The sequence below is a fragment of the Erithacus rubecula genome, assembly GCF_903797595.1.
Source record: "Erithacus rubecula genome assembly, chromosome: 31".
Taxonomy (NCBI): domain Eukaryota; kingdom Metazoa; phylum Chordata; class Aves; order Passeriformes; family Muscicapidae; genus Erithacus; species Erithacus rubecula.
The window spans coordinates 1,214,661-1,235,115 of NC_136682.1; the positions used below are offsets into that span (position 1 = coordinate 1,214,661).

The following is a 20,455-nucleotide window of genomic DNA, read 5'->3' on the forward strand; positions in this document are numbered from 1 at the left end:
ACCACCAAACACCATCACAGGATCATCATGAACCACCATGAACCACCAAACACCATCACAGGATCACCATGAACCACCATGAACCACCAAACACCATCACAGGATCATCATGAACCACCATGAACCACCAAACACCATCACAGGATCACCATGAACCACCATGAACCACCAAACACCATCACAGGATCACCATGAACCACCAAACACCATCACAGGATCACCATGAACCACCAAACACCATCACAGGATCATCATGAACCACCAAACACCATCACAGGATCATCATGGAACCACCATGAACCACCAAACACCATCACAGGATCATCATGAACCACCAAACACCATCACAGGATCATCATGAACCACCAAACACCATCACAGGATCATCATGAACCACCAAACACCATCACAGGATCATCATGAACCACCAAACACCATCACAGGATCCTCATGGAACCATCAAACACCATCACAGGATCATCATGGAACCACCAAACACCATCACAGGATCATCATGAACCACCAAACACCATCACAGGATCCCCATGGAACCACCAAAGAGAACCATACAATCTCCCACATTGGAAGGAACCCACAAGGACCATCAAGGCTGACTCCTGGCCCTGCTGGACACCCCAAAACCTCCAGTGTGGGCACAGCCCCCCTTTCTCTGCTGGAGCTTTACCTGGTGCCATTCTGCTGGGCAGTGGGGATGACACTGTAGTAGATGGGGACCCCTCCAGCCTGGAGCCCCCCCTGCACAGACTGGCTGGCTGGAACAAGCACTGGCTGCTGGAAGGGCTGCTGGACCACGTTCTGGGACTCACTGGCCATGGGAACCTGGCCAGGGAGGAAAGCAGCAGGTAACAGGTAAAGAAATTCCTTTTTTTTTTCTTACAGCCCTGGGCATCCTTATCCAAACACAGCCCCTCCCAGGTGTGTCCCACACATCCCTCCCCAGCCACACCCTGTGATCCAACCCCCACTTCGGGCTCCATCCCTCAGGCACAGGAACAAAGCACATCCTGCCCAGCCAGGGTCCCTCCCAGCCCCCCATCCTGCTCAGCAGCAGGTTTTGCTCACCTGGTATGAAGGCAGTGGTGTGTACTGGACCATCAGACCTTGCATTTGGCTCCCCATGTTGTTCCTCTGGTTGCTGAGGAGCCCAGGGGGCTGTGCCTGCTGTACCCCCATCACGTTCTGCAGCTGGCCCCCCATGTTGTTCCTCTGGCTGTTGAGGAGCCCGGGGGGCTGTGCCTGCTGCACCCCCACCACACCTTGGTATGTTTGCTGCTGGTTGGACATCATTGGCTGTAAACCTGCCAGAACAGGGGTTCAATGGAGCAGCTTCCCACGTGGATACAGGAAATAGCCCCAGATTTAGGATTTAGGGTCTGGCCTCCTGCTAAAGAGTGGGGAAAAGGGCTTCCCTTAGAGCACCAAAAAGAAGCTTTAAATTGCCCTGGAAGCTTAAACCCACCCCATCCCATCCCCCAGCAAGCTCAGAGGAAAGGGGGAAGGACACAACAACCTCTGCAGAGAGAGGAACCCCAAATTTCCAGCCAAGAGCAGGTCCAGCAAAGAGAGGGAGAATGGGAACAGCGACCTGGCTCCAGACAGCACATGGGAGATCTTAGAGCCAAGAAAAGCAGCAGGAAAGGGAAAAGCTGCCCCCCTCCCCTCTGTGCACCCCCTTACCTGGCTGCTGGGACTGCTGGGGGAGCTGCTGGGGGCGCTGGGAGCTGTAGGCCACTGGGTGACTGAGGGGTCGGTATTGCTGGCTGGAGTTGGGGTACTGCCCAGGGGGGTAGTAAGAAACCTGAATCTAGCAGAGGCAAGAAAACCCAGTGGTGAGGACACAGAAGGGAGCAGGACTAAGAAAGCTGATCCCCCAGGACCAGTTTTCTCTCTCACCTGGCCTGGCTGCTGCTGAAGGGAACCACCCAGGGCTTTGGCTCTGGCTCCTCAGGGAACCCTTCCTACACCTCCAAGCCTTTCCCAGCACAGTAGTGCAAGAGCTCAGGGGACAATCCTAGAGGTCATAAAACCCTGCAGGACCCCAAAGAGATCTTAGAGGTGTCAGCCCTGTCCCTCCACCACTGCTGAGAGCCAGGAGTGGCCCAGGGTTTCCAGGAAAGAGCCCCAAAAAAGGGCTCAGAGGGACATGGGATCATCCTGTGCCTAACTGAGGAGTGTCAGACTCCAGTGCATGGAGCAGGAAAAAAAAAAAAAAAAAAAAAAGACCCCCCACTCCCCAGCAGCCCCTGGCCTGGCAGCTCTGGGGATGTCCCCTGGTGTCCTTACTTGCTGGGGAGGCTGAATGTAGCCCTGGGGCTGCAGCACCTGCTGAGTGGGGGCCGTGTGCCCCGAGGCCGAGTAGCTGGAGGTGGGAATGGGCTGCCCAGGGGTTGCCATGATGAATCCTGGCTGCTGAGGGTGCTGGGAGATGAGGGATGACTGGAACATCGCCGAGGAAGGGTCGGGGGCCTCGGTGGAGCCCTGTCGGCTGAGGCTGATCTGCCCAAAGGGGCTGCTGAGCTCGTCGGCCTGGGGTGGAACAAGGGAGGATGGATGGAGGAACAGCAGGCAGGACACAGCTCTGCTGGGAAATGCAGAGCTCTTCCCCCCCAAAAAAAGCCCCCAGACATGAGGCACAGAGGCAGAGCACAGGGGGACATGCGAGCTGAGGGGCACACAGGTCCCACGCAGGCAGGGGGGACTCCAGCCCATGGGCGACACCATTCCCAAAATATCCCCGTGGAGACAACACAGGGGCTTGGCTGAGCCCACAGGCATAGCTGGGGAGCTCTGGGCTGCCATTTTGCTCATTCCAAAACCATCTCTCCAGCAGGGGTGGCTCCCTGAATCCCAACCCCAGTGGGGTGATGTCCAGGACATACCTGATCAGCACAAGCTCACACAACACAAACACAGCACAGAGCACAACAGACAGTGCAGAAGAGGAACTGGGGTTTGTACCAGGTTGTACTGCTGGGGTGGAGAGACTGGCAAGAGGACTTGGGGGCAGGAGCTTGGAGAGTACGGAACGGGCTGCAGCGCCGGGACCGGCTACGGGCAGAGAAGGGATGGAGAGAGGAGAGGGAGGGAAAAATGGGAGGGAAAGGGAGAGGGAAAGGAGGAGAAAGAAGGAAGGAGGGGAAAGGGAATGGGAATGGGAAGGGGAATAAGGAGGAGAAGGAGAAGGGAAAGGAAAAAAAGGAGGGAGAAGGAATGGGGAGAAGGAATGAAGGAGAGAAAGAAGGAACAACAAGGTTAGTTAAGTGAGCCAACTGCAAACAGAGGGGCATTGCAGGGAGTGGGAAAGCACAGAAATCATTCCAGGGCAGCATCCATCCCATCAGACACAGCCCAGCTGGGGGCTCTGAGGAGCTGGGGAGGAGTGACTGCCCCCAAGCAGCTCCTGCCTGGCAGGAAGGGTGACACAAGTTCCCCAGGGCCAGCAGCAGCAGAAGAGCCACGTGTCCCTCCTGTTCCAGCATTCCCTGGCCATTCCTGCACACTCACCTTCCACAGGGACCCCAACTCTGTCACCTGGAGCACTTTGTGACAGCCCCTGACTAAAACCCACATGCTGTGGTTTGGGCACTGAACCATTGATGGGGGTTTGATCCTTTGATTTGACACAGAAGGGACATGGACATGGGGACTGTTCATTTCCAGACCCTTCACCAACAGTCAAACACTGAAATCAGTTTTTCCAGGACCTCAACCCTTGGATGAGACAGTAGAAGATACAAACTGAAAGCCCAGCACATCCCAGTGATCCTGCATGAAATCCCACCCAAGGACTCTGCTGTCCAGCTCTGACACCCCAGAGGGGGACAGCTCATTCCTTGAGGGCCAGAATCCTCCACAAACAGATCCACAACCCTGGAACCACTCCAGGACCCAAAAAGTACCAGCTCCTCCCTCTCCTACAGCCAGCAAGGAGCTGCTCCTGTTATCTGCAGTGATAAAAACTTTTCCAGGTTGTTCCCCCCTCTCATTCAGTCTAGTGAAAACACTGGGAATCATGGAACAGCCCAGGTTGGAGGAACCTCAGAAGAAAACCTGGAGCAACTTTTCATGGGATGATTGTCCCTGCCCTGCTGCATCTTGAACCCCTCCAGTGTAACTCCAGGAGCTCTTTGCTGCAGAGTGAGCCCAAGGTGATGCCAGAGGAGCCCCTGGGCAGGCTGGGATCCAGCACCAAGGGGGGACAGGAAGGGGCCATGGATACCCCAATATCACATGGATTGCCCCCCAAACCCCACACTGGGATGGTTCCCACCCCATCCCCACTCCTGCAGCAAGACAGGGCTGGGCACACACAGCCTCAGGAGCAGAACAAATACCCAGGAATGTCACCCATGGGTGCTTCCTGGAGGGCTCCAGCCCTGGGACATGGAACATCCCTTGGATTTAGCTCAGGGGGGGATGGTCTGGAGAACACACCCAGCCTTGCTCCAGGTCTGCCTTCCCCCAGGACTTCAGAACTCCTGGGGAGCTCAAATCCAACAACACCCATTCAGGATGGTGCTGAGGACAAGTGGTTCCAGTTTGCCACTCACCCAAGGGCTGTGGAGCCTTTTCCAGGGGAGCAGAGCTGGGATATCCACACAACCACTCGGGCACAGCAAAGCCAAACCTTCCCCTGGCTCTGCTACAAATGTGGGAAGCCCCAAACCCAGAGAAGCCCAGGATTCCTCTGGGCTGCCTCCCCCCCAGCTGTGGGACTCACCTGGGACATCATGGGGCTGCTCATGGCCGGCTGCTGCTGGGCTGGGGGGAGCCCAGGGGCCTGGGGGGGCGGCTGTGGGGCTGAGCAGGGCAGGAGGCCACGGCTGGGCTGAGAGGATGGGGACTGGCTGCAAGCCTCAGGGGCACCTAGCACCAAACCTGCAACACAGAGAGCCATGGAGGGCTGGGGCAACAAGGAATCCTGTCCCCACTGCTGCTTTCAGGGGGACAAACAGGCAGAGATTGTCTCTGCTCACAGGTGACAACTCCAGTGGGTTGGAGCTCCCTCCTGTCTGTCCATGGGCAGGTGCACACACTGAGCAACCAAAGCTCATCCTGGCAGCTCCTCCTCTGCCCAAACATGCAGGGAAGAGGAATCTGGTGCCAAGAGCAGCACCTGCCTGATGCAGGCTCTTCACCCAAAAGCAGGGAGCAGCCAGGCACACCTGGGTCAGCTCAGGACCACGAGGAGCTGCAGAGTTGTTCCCAGTCCCAGCTCAGGACACCAACACTGTCATTACCTGTCCTGAGCAGAGGGGAGTGGGGGATCCAATTCAGGGTCACAGAGCCCCTTTTCTCCCAGGAAAAGGCTGGGAGATGGCAGAGTTAGAAAAGCAAAAGGATGAAAGAAACCCCTGCCCATGGCAGAAAGGCATGATGCACACTGCTGGCACCCAGCTGGGAAGTGTCTCCTCAGTATTCCAGTCTCACTTTCAGAAATAAAAGGGTTGTGCAACCATTGCTCAATGCCCAGTAGCTGCTGTTTAACCAATTCTGCCTCTGATCTCCCACATTTCCAGAGCTGATCCCCAGGGATTCTGCTGAGGAGCTCTGTCAGCAGCCACACTCTGCCAAGGAGGGAATATTCCACTGCCAGTTGCTCAGGGACTGGATGGGAAAAGAGCCCCTGAGTCCCAAGCACTTCCACCCCCATGGAATAAACATGAGGATATGGAAGAAGGTGGGTTTGGTGTTTTTTCCCCCCTCGAGTGACAATTCCTTTGCAATTTTTCTTCCCTTTCTCCCAAGATGTTTTTAATCACTTGCCATTACATAAAGCCTGGAAAGCAACTGTTCTGATCCCAGGGGGGACCTGGAGGGGAAATTACAGAAAGAGCCAAGAGGCAGCTTTTCTCTCACTCTGCTCAGCACATGCTGGGACAGATCTTCAAGTGCTCCCAGCACTCCCTGAATCACTCCTGGAGGTGGCACAGGGCTGGGATGGGAACAGGATGCCAGGAGGCACCGTGGGCACCTCTGAGCTGGGAGATGAAGGTGTGGCTTCAAAGCCAGGCTGGCTGCTGGATCCAGCCATGAAAGGATTCTTGTTATTGCCTACAAGCACCAATCTGCCTCTCCTGCCCATAAAAATGCTGGTTCCAAGGGCTTGGGACCTGCTGCTGAGCAGTGAGAACAGAGCACAGTGAGATAACACCAGGTTCTGTCACTGACAGCACACAGCCACCAGCTCAGCTGCCCCATGATTAAATGGGACAAAAAGCTGGGCTGCCTCCTCCAAAAACACCCTTCAGGTTGAAAATCAAAGCTCCTGCTCCTCCCTGTGCCCACATCCCTTGGGAAGCTGCTGCCAGAACACTGTGACTGCCCAGGGAACTTCCCCTGTGCTCTGTGGTACCTGGATGGATGGGGAAGGACTGAGCTGAAGCAGCAGAGACATTTGGGTTCCTAATTCCCTTTGCCTCCAGCCAAATCCCTTTGGCTCCCAGCAGCTCTGGAGCTCAAGGCTGCTGTTTACTGAGCAGTTCAGTGAATCACTGAGAGAGAACATCGTGGGCAGATCCCAATTACAGAGTCCTTGACAAGGTAACTGCAAGGCTGATGGGTGACACTCTTCCTGGCCTTGCTCTTTGGAAAGCAAAACACAGAGCCAGGAGGTTCATCTTGAGGATCCTCAGGGTTGGGAGAGATTTTGGGAGCAGAAGGGAATGGCAGCACAACTTTGGGGCACAGCAGAGGAGAGAAAACAACACAAACTGGGAATCTGAGCTGGGAGCAAACATGTCCTTTGTCCCAGGTAACTGCTGAAGGGATGGGAAAGGTGATGGTGAGTTCTGAGGAAGTGGTGATGAACCAGGTGGCACAACCAGACCAGGGTACCCGTGCCCTGTTTTAACCAGGGCAGCACAAGCCCCAGTTCCCAGGCCAAAACCTGCCTGGAATGAGCCCCAGTTCCCAGGCCAAAACCTGCCTGGAATGAGCCCCAGTTCCCAACCCAAAACCTGCCTGGAATGAACCCCAATTCCTCACCCCAAACCCTTCCATGTGCCCTTTGTCTCAAGCCTCTCAACCCAATCCCTGTCAGGTGTCCTTTGGCAGAGAATGATCTCAAAGTATTTAGAACAAAACCTGTCAGGTGCCCTTTGGCCCCAGCCCCTCACCCCAAATCCTCCCAGGTGTCCTTTGGCAGGAAAAGAGCTCCAGTTTCTCATCCCAAAACCTGTCAGATGCCCTTTGGCTCCAGTCCCTCACCCCAAATCCTCCCAGGTGTCCTTTGGCTCCAGTCCCTCACCCCAAACCCTGTCAGGTGCCCTTTGGCTCCAGCCCCTTCCCCAAACCCTATCAGAAGCCCTTTAGCAGGGAATGAGCCCCAATTCCTCACCCCAAACCCTTCCAGGTGCCCTTTGTCTCAAGCCTCTCACCCCAATCCCTGTCAGGTGTCCTTTGGCAGGGAATGATCTCAAAGTATTGAGAACAAAACCTGTCAGGTGCCCTCTGTCCCCTCCCAGGTGCAGCCCCTACCTGCCCTTGAGCTCCTGCTGGCCGTGCTGCCCTTGCTGCTGCCAATGCTGTCCCCCCTGGTGAGGATGGAGATGCCACTGAAGCTGCTGGCCTTGGTGACAGGTGGCCTGAGGCTGCGGCTGGAGCCCTCCGAGTCCGTGCTGCTCCAGGGCCGCGGCTCCAGCGATTTCAGCTCGCTCTCAGTGCTGCTCTGGCGGCTGCCTGAGGCTCTCAGCCCCTCCCTGGGGCCCCTGCAGAGAGGACAAGGGGAAAACTGGGCTCAAAGCTGCTGCTGCTGCTTGTGTTGGGTTGATGTGACCAGAAATGTGTGTTCTGACACCATCTGTTAAAGCAGGTGTGGCAGTGACAAAGATCTCCTGGCACATATTACGTGCTAATGGGCCATTTTAAACCAGCTGGGGCAATCATCTTTATCTTTCCACAGCTCATCCTCCCTAAAGCAGATATCTCCTGTTAATGGGCCATTGTTTAAAACTGAGAGTGGCAGTGATCTTTATCTCTGTGGCACGCATTATCTACTAACGGGTCAGATTTAAACAAACTGAGCAATCATCTTTATCTTTACCACAGCCCATCCTCCCTCCAGAAGATATCTCCTGTTAATGGGCCATTGTTAGAACCTGGGTGTGGCAGAGATCTTTATCTCCTGGCACATATTATCTGCTAATGGCCAACTTTAAACCAGCTGGGGCAATCAACTTTATCTTTCCCATGACCCACCCTTCATCCAGGAGCTATCACCTGTTAATGGGCCATTGTTAAAAACTGGGTGTGGCAGAGATTCTTATCCCTGTGGGAGATATCTCCTGTTAATGGGTCATTGTTTAAAACTGGGTGTGGCAGTGCCCCTGATCTCCTGGCACACATTGTCTGCTAATGGGCCATCTTTAAACAAGCTGGGCAATCATCTTTATCTTTCCCACAGCCCATCCTCCCTCCAGGAGATATCTCCTGTTCATGGCCAGTGAGTCCCAGTGCATGACTGATAAAATTCCATCATCCCACTGGGAGATGCTCCAGCCAGGGCAGGAGCCAAGCCTTTCCTACCCAGAGAAAAACTGAGATTTTGGACAGCAAGTTATCCATCTTCCCACTGGATTCCAGAGGAAAACCAGACCTTTCCACATCATCCCTGCACCTTCAGAGGAAACTGCACCTTCTGCAGGAGCACTGCTCCAGCTGAGCCACATCTGCCAAATTAAACTTTTATAATCAGGGATTAGGGACAACCTTGCCTGATCCCAAAGTTATTCCTGGGCAGGGATTTCCCAATTTTGTGGGGAACAAGAGGTGGAATTGTTTGAAAACTGCTGGAATTCTTCCCTGACAGTGAAATGTTAATGGACTAATTTGGGATCAGGTGAATTCTGCCCCCCTCCAGGGAGGGTTTCCGTCCCAAAAATACTGTGGGGAAGGGAGGTGATATTTGATTATATCCATTTGTTCTAATGTGAAATATGAATATATTCAGTATATGGAATATATTCAATATATGGAATATATTCAATATATGGAATATATTAAATATGTGGATTAATTTGGGATTAGGTGAATTCTGCCCCTCCCCTGGGAGGTTTTCCATCCTAAAAATACTGTGGGCAAGGGAGGTGATATTTGATTATAACCATTTGTTCTGATGTGAAATATGGATCTATAGAATATATGAATATATGGAATATATAAAATACATGAATACATGGAATACATTAATATATTGAATATATTTCAGATATGAAATATATGGAATATATGAATACACAGAATATGAAATATGTGGATTAATTAGCATTTTAAATTAAATTAATTAACAGGAGATCCCCACAGATCTGCCTGTGTCTGTACAAGCATTTTGTGGAGATTCTGGTGAGAGAAAATCCCAATTTTAGAGCCATGCAGGGTTTTGGGGACAGCCCAGGGTGCAGCACTCACCTGCTGTCTGTGAGGAATCCATTCTGGCCAGACTGGGAGTAGGAACAGAGATGGGCAGGAGAGAAAAAAAGAGATTCAGTAACTCAGAAAGAACAAATCCAGGTGGTTCCAAGGGCTGGGGCACAGAGGGACAATCAGAGCACACAAAGGTTTTTTTTATGGGGTTTTATGTCCTAAATGCAGAATTTGGAGCTGATTCCAGGTGGGAGTGCCTCAGAACAGCCTCTGAGCCTGATGGGTTGTGGGACACTGCTCCAAGCACAGAGCAGGGATTTTGGGAAGCAACAACCAAGCTGGACACTGCAGAGACAGACAAACACCCTCCCAAAATTTCACCTGGGAATGCCCAAATTCCTCCTGGGAGGATCTAAATTCCTTCTAGGAAGGTCTAAATTCCTTTTGGAAATTCCCCAAATTTCTCCTAGGAAGATCTAAATTCCTTCTGGGAATGCCCAAATTCCTCCTGGGAACGCCCAAATTCCCCCAGGACAGGCAGAGCCCTGCACTGCTGGCTCAGGAGGTGGAAGCTGCAGCTGCTGCTCCCTTTGGGGCAGGAAATGGTTTTCTGCTCACCCCAAAAATGCCACTCCATAAACTTATCATGTTTTGGGCAGCAAGGAACAGCTCTGCATCCATTCCTCCCGGAAATTTTAGGGAAGGGGCAGATTGGAGATGTGGCTCCTCCACCTCAGAATCTCAGATATCTTTGTTGGGAACTGGAATTGACTGGCACACCCCCAAAATTCAGAGAAATTGGTAAAAAGGCAATGATAAGGTCTGACCTCTTGGCACTTTCAAGGGCACCTTCTGGCCCCAAGCTGCAGGAGGATCCTGGCAGGTGAGGGATCCAAACTTACCTCTCGTGCAAAAATCCGCTCCCTGACCCGCTGATACTCCTCCTCTCGCTCTTCTATGGATTTGCTCCTTCTCCCATCCTGCAAGGGGAGTCTGATCTGAAGGGACAAACACAGCTCAGGGGTCAGCAGTTGCCAGCAGGAGCAGTCAGCTGCTGGGAATTTTGGGGAGGATTGGATGATGTGGAGTCTGGATCCAGTTCTGCTTTCAGAATGATTTTTGGGACATCAGGCTCCAGGGATGGAGCTCCCAGATGTGGCAGGTGTTCATTCCTGGACATTCCCAAGCACAACCACCCTGCTTGAGATCAGGAATAACACCAACAGAAAAAGGGGTAAAGCTAAAAGTCACTTTTTGGAGCTCCTGCTTCTTCCTGGATTCATACCCACAGGGTGAAGCAAAAGGGAAACCAAAAACTGGGATTGGCTGCAAGGAGCAGTTTCTGATCCTGACTGAAATTGAGGAACAGCCCTACAGACAGGACAGCTCTGGGATTAGATGGGAAAAAATTCCTCCCTGTGAGGGTGTGCCCAGACAAGCTGTGGGTGCCCCATCCCTGGCCTGAGATCCTTAACCAGGAGCTGCTCATCAAATTAAATCTAAATTCCTAATTGATCATCTGGAGACAAAACATCAGCCCTGCCCCTACAGCTCATCAGGAACTGTGAGGACACAGGGAATGGCTGCCCAGTGCCAAAGGACAGGGATAGGAGGGATTTTGGAAGGAATTCATCCCTGTGAGGGTGATGAGGATCTGGAATGGATTTTCCAGAGAAGTTGTGGCTGCTCCTGGATTCCTGAAAATATCCAAAGCCAGGTTGGAAGGGGCCTGGAGCAGCCTGGGATGGTGGGAGGTGCCCCTGCCATGGCAGGGGTAGAATTGGATGAGCTTTAAGGTCTTTTCCAATCCAAACCATTCCAGGATTTTGGGAAGATGACCCTGAGATCCCTGGGAAAGGGCACAACTCACTGCAAGCCCCAGGAAGAGAGAGGGGAAACAACACCCAGGGAACCCTGAGGGCTGTTCCCAAAGAAACCTTGGAAAAGGCTCCACCTTAAAACCTGACCCCAGCTGATTTCAGGGTATGGAGAAGTTCACCCATAAAACCCACAGCAATTCTTCACCCATTTCTATAGGATTTGGAAAATCTTCATGAAATTCAGATGCTGCTGCTTGGGTGAGCTGGGAGCTTCTATTAAATGTTACTTCAGGAAACCCAAGAGAATTTTGGAGTTGTTCTTGCCTTGTGAGGAGTCACAAAGGCTCCACTGTCACCCCTCACCTGGTTGTCATCCCGATCCATGCTGGTGTCATCTCTTTTTAGGATAAACCTCTGTGGGAATTCTGCATTCTTCTCATCCTTGATGTGCTCAGAGAATCTCTGCTCAGGGCTGCAAAAAAACCAGCACTTGTTAGGAGGGACAAAAAATACACCCAGGATGTGCCAAGATGTTTGTTATGTGAAATTTCAGCTCTGGAGGGGCTGAAAGAAAAGGATTTTTTCTAATTTTTTATTCCATGGTTCTGGTTCTTCTAGAGAAGGATCTTTAGAAGGTTGATTGTTTTTTTTTTATGAGGAAAAAAAAAAAAAAAAAAAAAAAAAGTGGTGTGGAACTTATCCTGGTACAGAGCATTCCTGGGCTTTGGGAAAGTGAGAAAGGGAAGGGAAAGGGAAGAGGGAGAAAGGGAAGAGGGAGAAAGGGGGGGGGAAGGGGAAAAAAAAGTGGGGGAAAGGGAGAAAGTGGAAAAAAGGGGGTGAAGAGGGTAAAAAGGGGAAAAGGGGGGAAAAAGGGGAAAAAAGGAAAAGGGGAGAAAAGGGGAAAATGGGAAAGGGGAGAAAAGGGGAGGAAGGGAGGGAAAAAGGGAGGGGAAAAAGGGAGAAAAAAAGGAAAAGAGGGAAAATGGAAAAGGGGAAAAGGGGGAAAAGAAAAGAGGGAAAAAGGGGGAAAACAGGAAAGGGGAAAAGGGAAAAAGGAAGCTCACATTCGTGTGTTACTGGTCTTGTTGATGATCACAGCCTTGCCAGTCTGATCCACATTGTGATCCATCCCAAAATAAGCAGCGACCCGGTGCAGCAGCATCCGGTGGTACGAGGTCATCTGGGGGAACTTCTTGAACTGGTTGCTGGGAAAGGGGACAGGTCAAACAGTCAGACAGGTCAGGGTGGACAAGAAAAGTCTCCTCAGCATCTCTCCTGGGAGGCCAAATTCCCAAATTTTCCATTACAAACCTGCTCCACACAAATTCCATGATCACTCACTTGTTATCACTAATGAACTCCAGGATCTCCTGTTCCAACTTCAGCAGCATCATTCTATCCCTGTCAGGAAAAATAAAATTAAAATGTGACTTCAGGGAGAGTGGAACAGAATTCCCTGCTCCTCTCTACTCTGGTAACACCTGATTTCATATTTTAACAAAATGGGTTAAAAAACTCCCTGATTTTCAAATATATTAAATTAACACAATATTTTTTCCTATTTAAGGTTGTTTTTATATCAGTGCTTCAATCCCTGCTCTGCTGGAGACTCCCATCCCCCTGCCAGCCTTTCCCTCAATCCCACTGATTGTTCCTGCAGCAGCTCCTTTACAACCTGACACTTGACAACATTTATAGAAAAGGGTTTAAAGCAATCAAAATTATTTCTTTGCATTCAAACAAATTATTTGTCCTTCTCTTTTTTTCATCACACACAATGCCATGTTTGGAATTAAATAGGATATAAAATTACAGTTGTGCTTTTAGTTTCTACATCATCCCAGCTCTGGTAATTCTTGGAATTTTGAAGAGGAAAACACAAAAACATTTGTAGGTGCTGCAATCCCCCAGGACACAGGAATGCCCACAGACCCCTCAGGGAATTGTTTTACTGACCAGAACCTACCTTGGGTTTTTTTTCAGTGTATTTACTAAAAATTCATGCAAATCTATTCCAGTGGAGTCTGTGTATTCCTGGCTGGAATCTGAAAAAAAAAAAAACAAAACCAGCAATGGTAGGAGAACAAATTAACAAAGCACTGAGACAGCACAGAGAGAAGGAAAAGGAGGGAAAAAAAGGGGGAAAAAGGAAAGGGGAAAAGGGAAAAGGGAAAAGGTTGGAGCACCCTGGGACTGGATGAGCTTTAAGCTCCCTTCCCACCCAAACCATTCCAGGATTCCCTATTGTTATCAACCCCACAATCCTGCACAGCAGCAGCAGAGCCAGCCAAGCACCTGTGCAACATCTGTGCAACATCTGTACAACATCTGTGCAGCACCTGCCCCAATTCCAGAGGATTCCCAGAGCAGGTGAGCAGCACCTGCCCTGTTCAAACCAGCACCTGACCTCGAGAGAGCATCTTCCTTGGGGTTTTTTCTTTATTCTTCTCTTTTTCTTCTTTCTCCACCCCATCTTTTGTGGATTTCTCCTCTTCCTTGTCTGAGGGGCAGCTCACATGCAGCTGGATGATGTCCTGGGGTGAAATAAAGGTTGGAGCCACTCAGACATTCCCTGAGCCACAGTCAGTGGCTGAAAAAAGCAGAACAGGAAGGTCTCAACCAGCTCTGGTGGGAATTTTTTGGTTCCCCAAGGCAAAGGAGAGCAAGACATGGATCATTTCTAGAAAAATATGGATTTCCTGAGTTTCCACACTTCCAAATTTGTCTCATTCTGAGCTTACCTGAGACTCCAGCAGCCCATCCACAAAGGGGCCCGAGGATTCCTCACACACAGCCAAACTCCTGACCAGTTTAAGCTTTGAGTTAGACTGAAAAAGGTTAAAAAAAAAAAAAAGGGAATGGTTACAACACCTCAGCCAAAACTCACACCTGAATTCTTGCAGCTGCATTGCCAAGGCACTTGAGCCATTCCTAATTAAACTGCTCAATAAGAGGAATATTCCCCTCAATGTACAGAGATAACATGACTTGGAACCCCTGAACAATTAATTCCTTCAGCCTTTAAACCAGATTTTAGATGGGAAACTCCTTGCCTTAATTTCTGACTTGCAGACAGAGAAATTCCAGCTTTATCCTGTTAGAAAGGAGCACTGGTGCTGCAGCACATGGGAATAAATCCCTGTCCTGAACCATCACCTGCTGCACGGGGCTGCCAGAGGCAGGAAAGGCTCAGGAGCAGCAGCAGGGACCAGGCTGGGCTCAGGGCTCAGCTCAGAATAACCCAAAGGAATTTGGGGTGGCAGCAGAGCTCCTACCTTGGCTCTTTTCCTGGCGTGCCCGTGGCTCGATGTTCGCTTCTGTGGAGAGAGGAAAGAAAAGGAAAAGGAGCTTAACCTGGAATTCTGCATTGCTGGGTTGATGTGGACAGAAATGTGGATTCTGTCACCATCTGTTAAAACCAGGTCTGGCAGTGACCCTGATCTCCTGGCACACATTATCTGCTAATGGGCCATCTTTAAACCAGCTGGGCAATCATCTTTATCTTTCCCATGACCCACCCTTCATCCATGAGATATCATCTGTTAATGGGCCATTGTTAAAAACTGGGTGTGGCAGTGATTCTTATCCCTGTGGGAGATATCTCCTGTTAATGGGTCATTGTTAAAAACTGGGTGTGGCAGTGATTCTTATCCCTGTGGGAGATATCTCCTGTTAATGGGTCATTGTTTAAAACTGGGTATGGCAGTGACCCTGATCTCCTGGCACACATTATCTGCTAATGGGCCATCTTTAAACCAGCTGGGCAATCATCTTTATCTTCCCACAGCCCATCCTCCCTCCAGGAGATATCTCCTGTTCATGGCCATTGAGTCCCAGTGCATGACTGATAAAATTCCATCATCCCACTGGGAGATGCTCCAGCCAGGGGAGGAGCCAAGCCCAAAGAAAAACTGAGATTTTGGACAGCAAGTTATCCATCTTCCCACTGGATTCCAGAGGAAAGCCAGACCTTTCCACATCATCCCTGCACCTTCAGAGGAAACTGCACCTTCTCCAGGAGCACTGCTCCAGCTGAACCACATCTGCCACTGCAGGAGGATGCAGCCACCATTGAATGGGACTGTGCCACCACCCTGACTGACTGACGGGTGTCAGCTTGGATTCTGACTCTGGCAGGGTTGGGACTGTTCTTTGTAATACTGTATTTCTATTTTAATTTTCCTAGTAAAGAACTGCTATTCCTAATTCCCCTATCTTTGTCTGAGAGCCTCTTAATTTTAAAATTACAATAATTTGGAGGGAGGGGGTTTACATTCTCCATTTCAAAGAGAAGTTTCTGCCTTTATTGGCAGACACCTGTCCTTCAAATCAGGACGGGGGGACACAAAAGGGAGTAAGAGATGCTGAAGCCCAGAAATCTCCCTCACTCCATCCCAAAGTGCCTGGTCAGGCTCTCCCTGCACAGCTGCAGGTGAAACACTCATCTTAGAAAATCAGGATTTTAGTTACTTTGCTGAAAATAATTAAATGTTAGAAGTTAAAGGAAAACTGGGCTTGAGGTAGTTAGTTGAAACTTAAATAATTGATTGCCTGTCATTTTATGTTTGCTTATGGGAAAAGATGAAACTGGTGAGAAACAAAACAATGCAACAAAAATCCCATTCTCTGAACAACTGGACTGTACCCAGAAATAACTTGTATTGTCACTGATAGAAAAGGTCAAGAGTTCATGGTGAGGAAGACTCCCCTTACTTCCTCCTTTTATGACCCCTCCCCACAAAAATGACCCCAGACTTAATTTAAGAAATCAATCAATGCTTAACAGCCATTCAAGCTAATTACCACAGGAAAAGGGGGATGGGAGGGGCTGTTATTATCAATATGTATTTGTTTGAATCCTTATAAATAAAAATAACAAGTAAAAATTATAAAAATAAATAAACTCTCCTGTGATTTTGTATTGTGTATTAGAGAATTACCTCACCCTACTGCTGAATAAACACACATTTTTTAACTTTAAACTGTTAGAGAGTCTTTTGTTAAGTATCAGTATTAGACCAATACTCACATTTTGGTAAATCACAGCTGTGAGCACATCTGGCAGCTGTGCCACAGCTGGAATTGCCCAAGCAGAGGTGGCAGGAGAGCAGAGCAGCAGGAATCAACCCCAGCACCCCCAAATGATGCTTGCACAGAGCTTTTCCTCATTGCTTGAAATGAAATCCCAAAACATTCCTGGCCTATTTTTAACTGAACAGAAGCAATAGTGAAGCAGAATCCTGAAACCAAGCTCTCCCTGGATGCCTTCACTTGACATGAAGTCATTAACTCATCCTCAGATCAAAGAAAGGAGGGAGAGGGAAGTGACAGCCCTGGCACCAGAACCTGGGGACAGAGCACGAGTGTCCCCCAGGGAATATTTCAGATATTCCAATGCCAAGCTCAGGGAATATTTCAATCACTCTGAGCAGGAGAGATTCAGCTAAAGAGGAAGAGAGCAGCCTGCACAGGGTGGGGAAATTCCTCCTGGGAATGCCCAAATTCCTCCTGGGAATGCCCAAATTCCTTCTGGGAATGCCCAAATTCCTCCTAGAAGGTCTAAATTCCTTCTGGGAATGTCCAAATCCTCCTAAGTGGGTCTAAATTTCTCCTGAAAATGCCCAAATTCCTCCTAGGAAGGTCTAAATTCCTCCTGGAAATGCCCAAATTCATCCTAGGAAGGACTAAATTCCTTCTAGGAATGCCCAAATTCCTCCTGGAAATGCCAAATTTCCTCCTGGGAATGCCCAAATTCCTCCTGGGAATGCACAAATCCTCCTAAGTGGGTCTAAATTCTTCCTGAAAATGCCCAAATTCCCCCTGGAAATGCCAAATTTCCTTATAGGAAGGTCTAAATTCTTCCTAGGAATGTCCAAATTTCTCCTGGAAATGTCAAATTTCCTCCTGGAAATGCCCAAATTCCTCCTGGAAATACCCAAATTTCTCCTGGAAATGTCAAATTTCCTCCTGGAAATGCCCAAATTCCCCCAGGACAGGCAGAGCCCTGCACTGCTGGCTCAGGATGTGGAAGCTGCAGCTGTTGCTCCCTTTGGGGCAGAAAATGTTTTTGTGCTCAGCCAAAAAATGCCACTGCAGAAATATTTCAGATTTTCCACTGCCAGGCTGAGGGAATATTTCAGGACAGATTCAGCTGAAGAGAAAGGAGCAGCCTGAACAGGGATTTATTGGGAAGGGATGGGAAGCAGCAGGTGAGGACCCAGAAATCCCAAAAATTTTGATTTTTTTGTGCTTTCTGGCACTGAATTCCTGAACTCTGCTTCTGACCTGAGTCCTTGGAGGAAGCTTCTAAATTTAAGTGATGGAATTAAAATTGTGTGTCTAGTTAAACAGAAATGTGTGATTTCACATGGTGAAGGATTTTAAATTTGAGGTTTCTATAATGTAGTAATAGGTATGGGAGAAAATGGAGGATTTTGGGTGTTATCGTTTTTTCTTCTTCCTTCTTCTCCATGATTTCAGGTAATTTCTGGTTGGACAATTAGTGTTGCACTGAGGGTCACGGGAGTTTTGGGTTATTGGGTCAAAAGTCTAAATAATATAGGTTATTATATATATAAAATATGTATACCTATATATACAGATAATGATATATGAATAATATATAGTTATATTAATGTTATATTACATTAATATTATTATATTAATGTTATATTATATTATTATATTTATATTATATTATACTATATGATACATTGTATTGTATCATATTCTCTCTGTTATAATATTCTATTACACTATATTATAGTGTAATATAATATTATAATTATATTATAATTTGTTATATATTATAATTATATTATAATATTATATATATTGTATCCTATTATTTATATTGTTTATATTATTTATATACTTATATAAATTACATAATATCATATATTGCAATTATAATATAACATTATTATCAATAATATCCTTTTATAAAGTATTTTATACTTCCATAAAAAAAGCATAAATAAATTGGATTATTTAGCTTTAACACACCTTATAACTAGCTAAATTCACCTTAACTTCCCTCATTTTTAACTGATATCTTCAAATATTGCAGAACTCTCTACGCTTTAGATAAAACTAAATAAATACCCAACCCTGAACACGATAAAATTCATCCTTTTTGTGGTTTTTTTTTTTGTCTCAGAGTGCAGAATTTCAGACCAGGAATTAAAGAATTTGTGTCACCCACCTGAGACTCCTGGCGCAGGCTGAGCTCCTCCCCCCCCTCCTTCTCCAGCTCCTCCTTGCTGGGTGACCTGGGCACATATTTGGTTTTGTTCACAGATTCCTCAACCACTTTTTTTTCGGATTCCTTCATAATTTCCAGGGACTCCTGTGCTGTGTTGCTGTTGGACATCTTCAGAGTCCTGCCAGGCAGCCAGGGGCACCTGCAGCAGGGGACAGGGGAGGGGACAGGGACAGGGGAAGGGACAGGTGACAGGGGAAGGGACAGGTGAAGGGACAGGTGAAGGGACAGGAGACAGGGGAGGGGACAAAGGACAGGGGAAGGGACAGGTCAGGGGACAGGAGAGGGGACAAGGGACAGGAGGGGGGACAGGGGGCAGGGGAGGGGACAGGAGACAGGGGACAGGGGAGGTGACAGGGGACAGGAGAGGGGACAGGAGTGGGGACAGTACAGGAGAGGGGACGGGGAAGGGACAGGAGAGGGGACAGGGGAGGGAACAGGATAGGGGACAGGTCAGGGGACAGGGGAGGGGAGGGGAAGGGACCAGGGACAGGAGAGGGGACAAGGACAGGAGGGGGACAGGGAGGGGACAGGGGAGAGGACAGGGGAGGGGACAGGGGAGGGGACAGGATGGGGTAACGACAAGGGATAGGACAGGGGACAGGACAAGAGACAGGTCAGGAGAGAGGACAGGATAGGGGACAGGACAAAGGAGAGGACAGGACACAGAACAGGGGACACAACAGGACAAGGGACAGGTCAAGGAATAGGACAGGGGACAGGAGAGGGGACAGAACAAGGGACAGGTCAGGGGATAGGAGAGGGGACAGGACAAGGGACAGGTCAGGGGGTGCACACAAATTAACTAATTAACAAAGCTGCTCTTGGACACAAACTCTTGCAGCTGCAGCTCCTCTGGAACCCACCCCACACACAGATCCCAAACTGAGCCCACCCACTCCAGCCCTGGCTCTCCATGGCTCCCACCAGGATTTGGATAAATCCCTGAGGTGGAACAGAGATCCTGAGGCAGGTGAGTGATGGACACAGAGACTGAGGGCAGCTCTAAACCAGCAAACATCACCCAAGTGAAATAAATCCCAGCAACCACCACCAAAAATCTACATTTCCCCAAATCCCAGACTAGTTCTTTCTGTAATCAGTGAGAAATAGCCTTGTACTCCAAACATGCTCTGTGAGATAAGGTAACCCTGATATCTCCTGCTGGTCAGATAGTTCAGGACAAGTGGGACTCAAATTACACATTAAGACAAGAATTCCTGATAAAGTTGTATTTAATTGCTTCTCTTTGATTAGCAAGAAGCAGGCAGCTCATGGAGGCCCTGGAAGCATCTCTGGGCAGGGCAGTATCTGTGCTTTGGTGTGCTGAGAGACTCAACCAGGAGCTGCTCATCAAATTAAATCTAAATTCCTAATTGATCATCTGGAAACAAAACATCAGCCCTGCCCCTACAGCTCACCAGGAACTGTGAGGACACAGGGAATGGCTGCCCAGTGCCAGAGGACAGGGATAGGAGGGATTTTGGAAGGAATTCTTCCCTGTGAGGGTGATGAGGATCTGGAATGGATTTTCTTGAGAAGTTGTGGCTGCCCCTGGATTCCTGAAAATATCCAAGGACAGGGCTTGGAGCAGCCTGAAATGGTGGGAGGTGCCCCTGCCATGGCAGGGTTGGAACTGGATGAGCTTTAAGGTCTTTTCCAACCCAAAACACTCCAGGATTTTATGATTCCAGTCACTCAGAGCAGGTCTCAGAGTCTGAGCGAGGACTAAACCAGCTCCACGTGGCTGTGGAGGGATGTGGCACCAAGAAACAGCTTTGGAGAGACAAATTTCCAAAAAGGGGAGCCTAAATCAGAGGGAGGCTCCAACAAAACCCCTGGTACCAGAAAACATCTGTTTAACAATTCCTTCTCAATTCCTCTGGCAGAATGTGGCTGAAACAGAGGCAGAACTCACAGAGATTTATTGACTCCCAGCCCTGCACAGGAACAGCTGATATTCCTGCACTATTCCCCTTTAATCTGAATT

The 20,455-nt window shown here is 49.1% G+C and overlaps 1 protein-coding gene across 8 annotated transcripts in view; it reads right to left on the reverse strand.

The window, feature by feature from the left end:
* R3HDM2 (R3H domain containing 2) overlaps positions 1–20,455 on the reverse strand; it is a 41,326-nt gene that overhangs the window by 4,011 nt on the left and 16,860 nt on the right. For 3 of the 8 annotated variants that reach the window (XM_079329318.1, XM_079329323.1, XM_079329322.1), the window contains exons 2-18: positions 18,409–18,607; positions 14,480–14,521; positions 13,946–14,032; positions 13,612–13,738; positions 13,171–13,249; positions 12,546–12,605; positions 12,269–12,409; positions 11,568–11,676; positions 10,287–10,382; positions 9,430–9,461; positions 7,501–7,730; positions 4,742–4,899; positions 2,980–3,069; positions 2,305–2,547; positions 1,699–1,825; positions 1,084–1,319; positions 686–840 (exon numbers count right to left, since the gene is read on the reverse strand). In XM_079329318.1, coding sequence (XP_079185444.1) covers positions 686–840; positions 1,084–1,319; positions 1,699–1,825; positions 2,305–2,547; positions 2,980–3,069; positions 4,742–4,899; positions 7,501–7,730; positions 9,430–9,461; positions 10,287–10,382; positions 11,568–11,676; positions 12,269–12,409; positions 12,546–12,605; positions 13,171–13,249; positions 13,612–13,738; positions 13,946–14,032; positions 14,480–14,521; positions 18,409–18,576 — 2,180 coding nt within the window. In that variant the 5' untranslated portion in view covers positions 18,577–18,607. The remainder of the gene's footprint in view (positions 1–685; positions 841–1,083; positions 1,320–1,698; positions 1,826–2,304; positions 2,548–2,979; positions 3,070–4,741; positions 4,900–7,500; positions 7,731–9,429; positions 9,462–10,286; positions 10,383–11,567; positions 11,677–12,268; positions 12,410–12,545; positions 12,606–13,170; positions 13,250–13,611; positions 13,739–13,945; positions 14,033–14,479; positions 14,522–18,408; positions 18,608–20,455) is intronic. The other 5 variants (XM_079329319.1, XM_079329324.1, XM_079329321.1 and 2 more) reach the window with 3 other exon arrangements.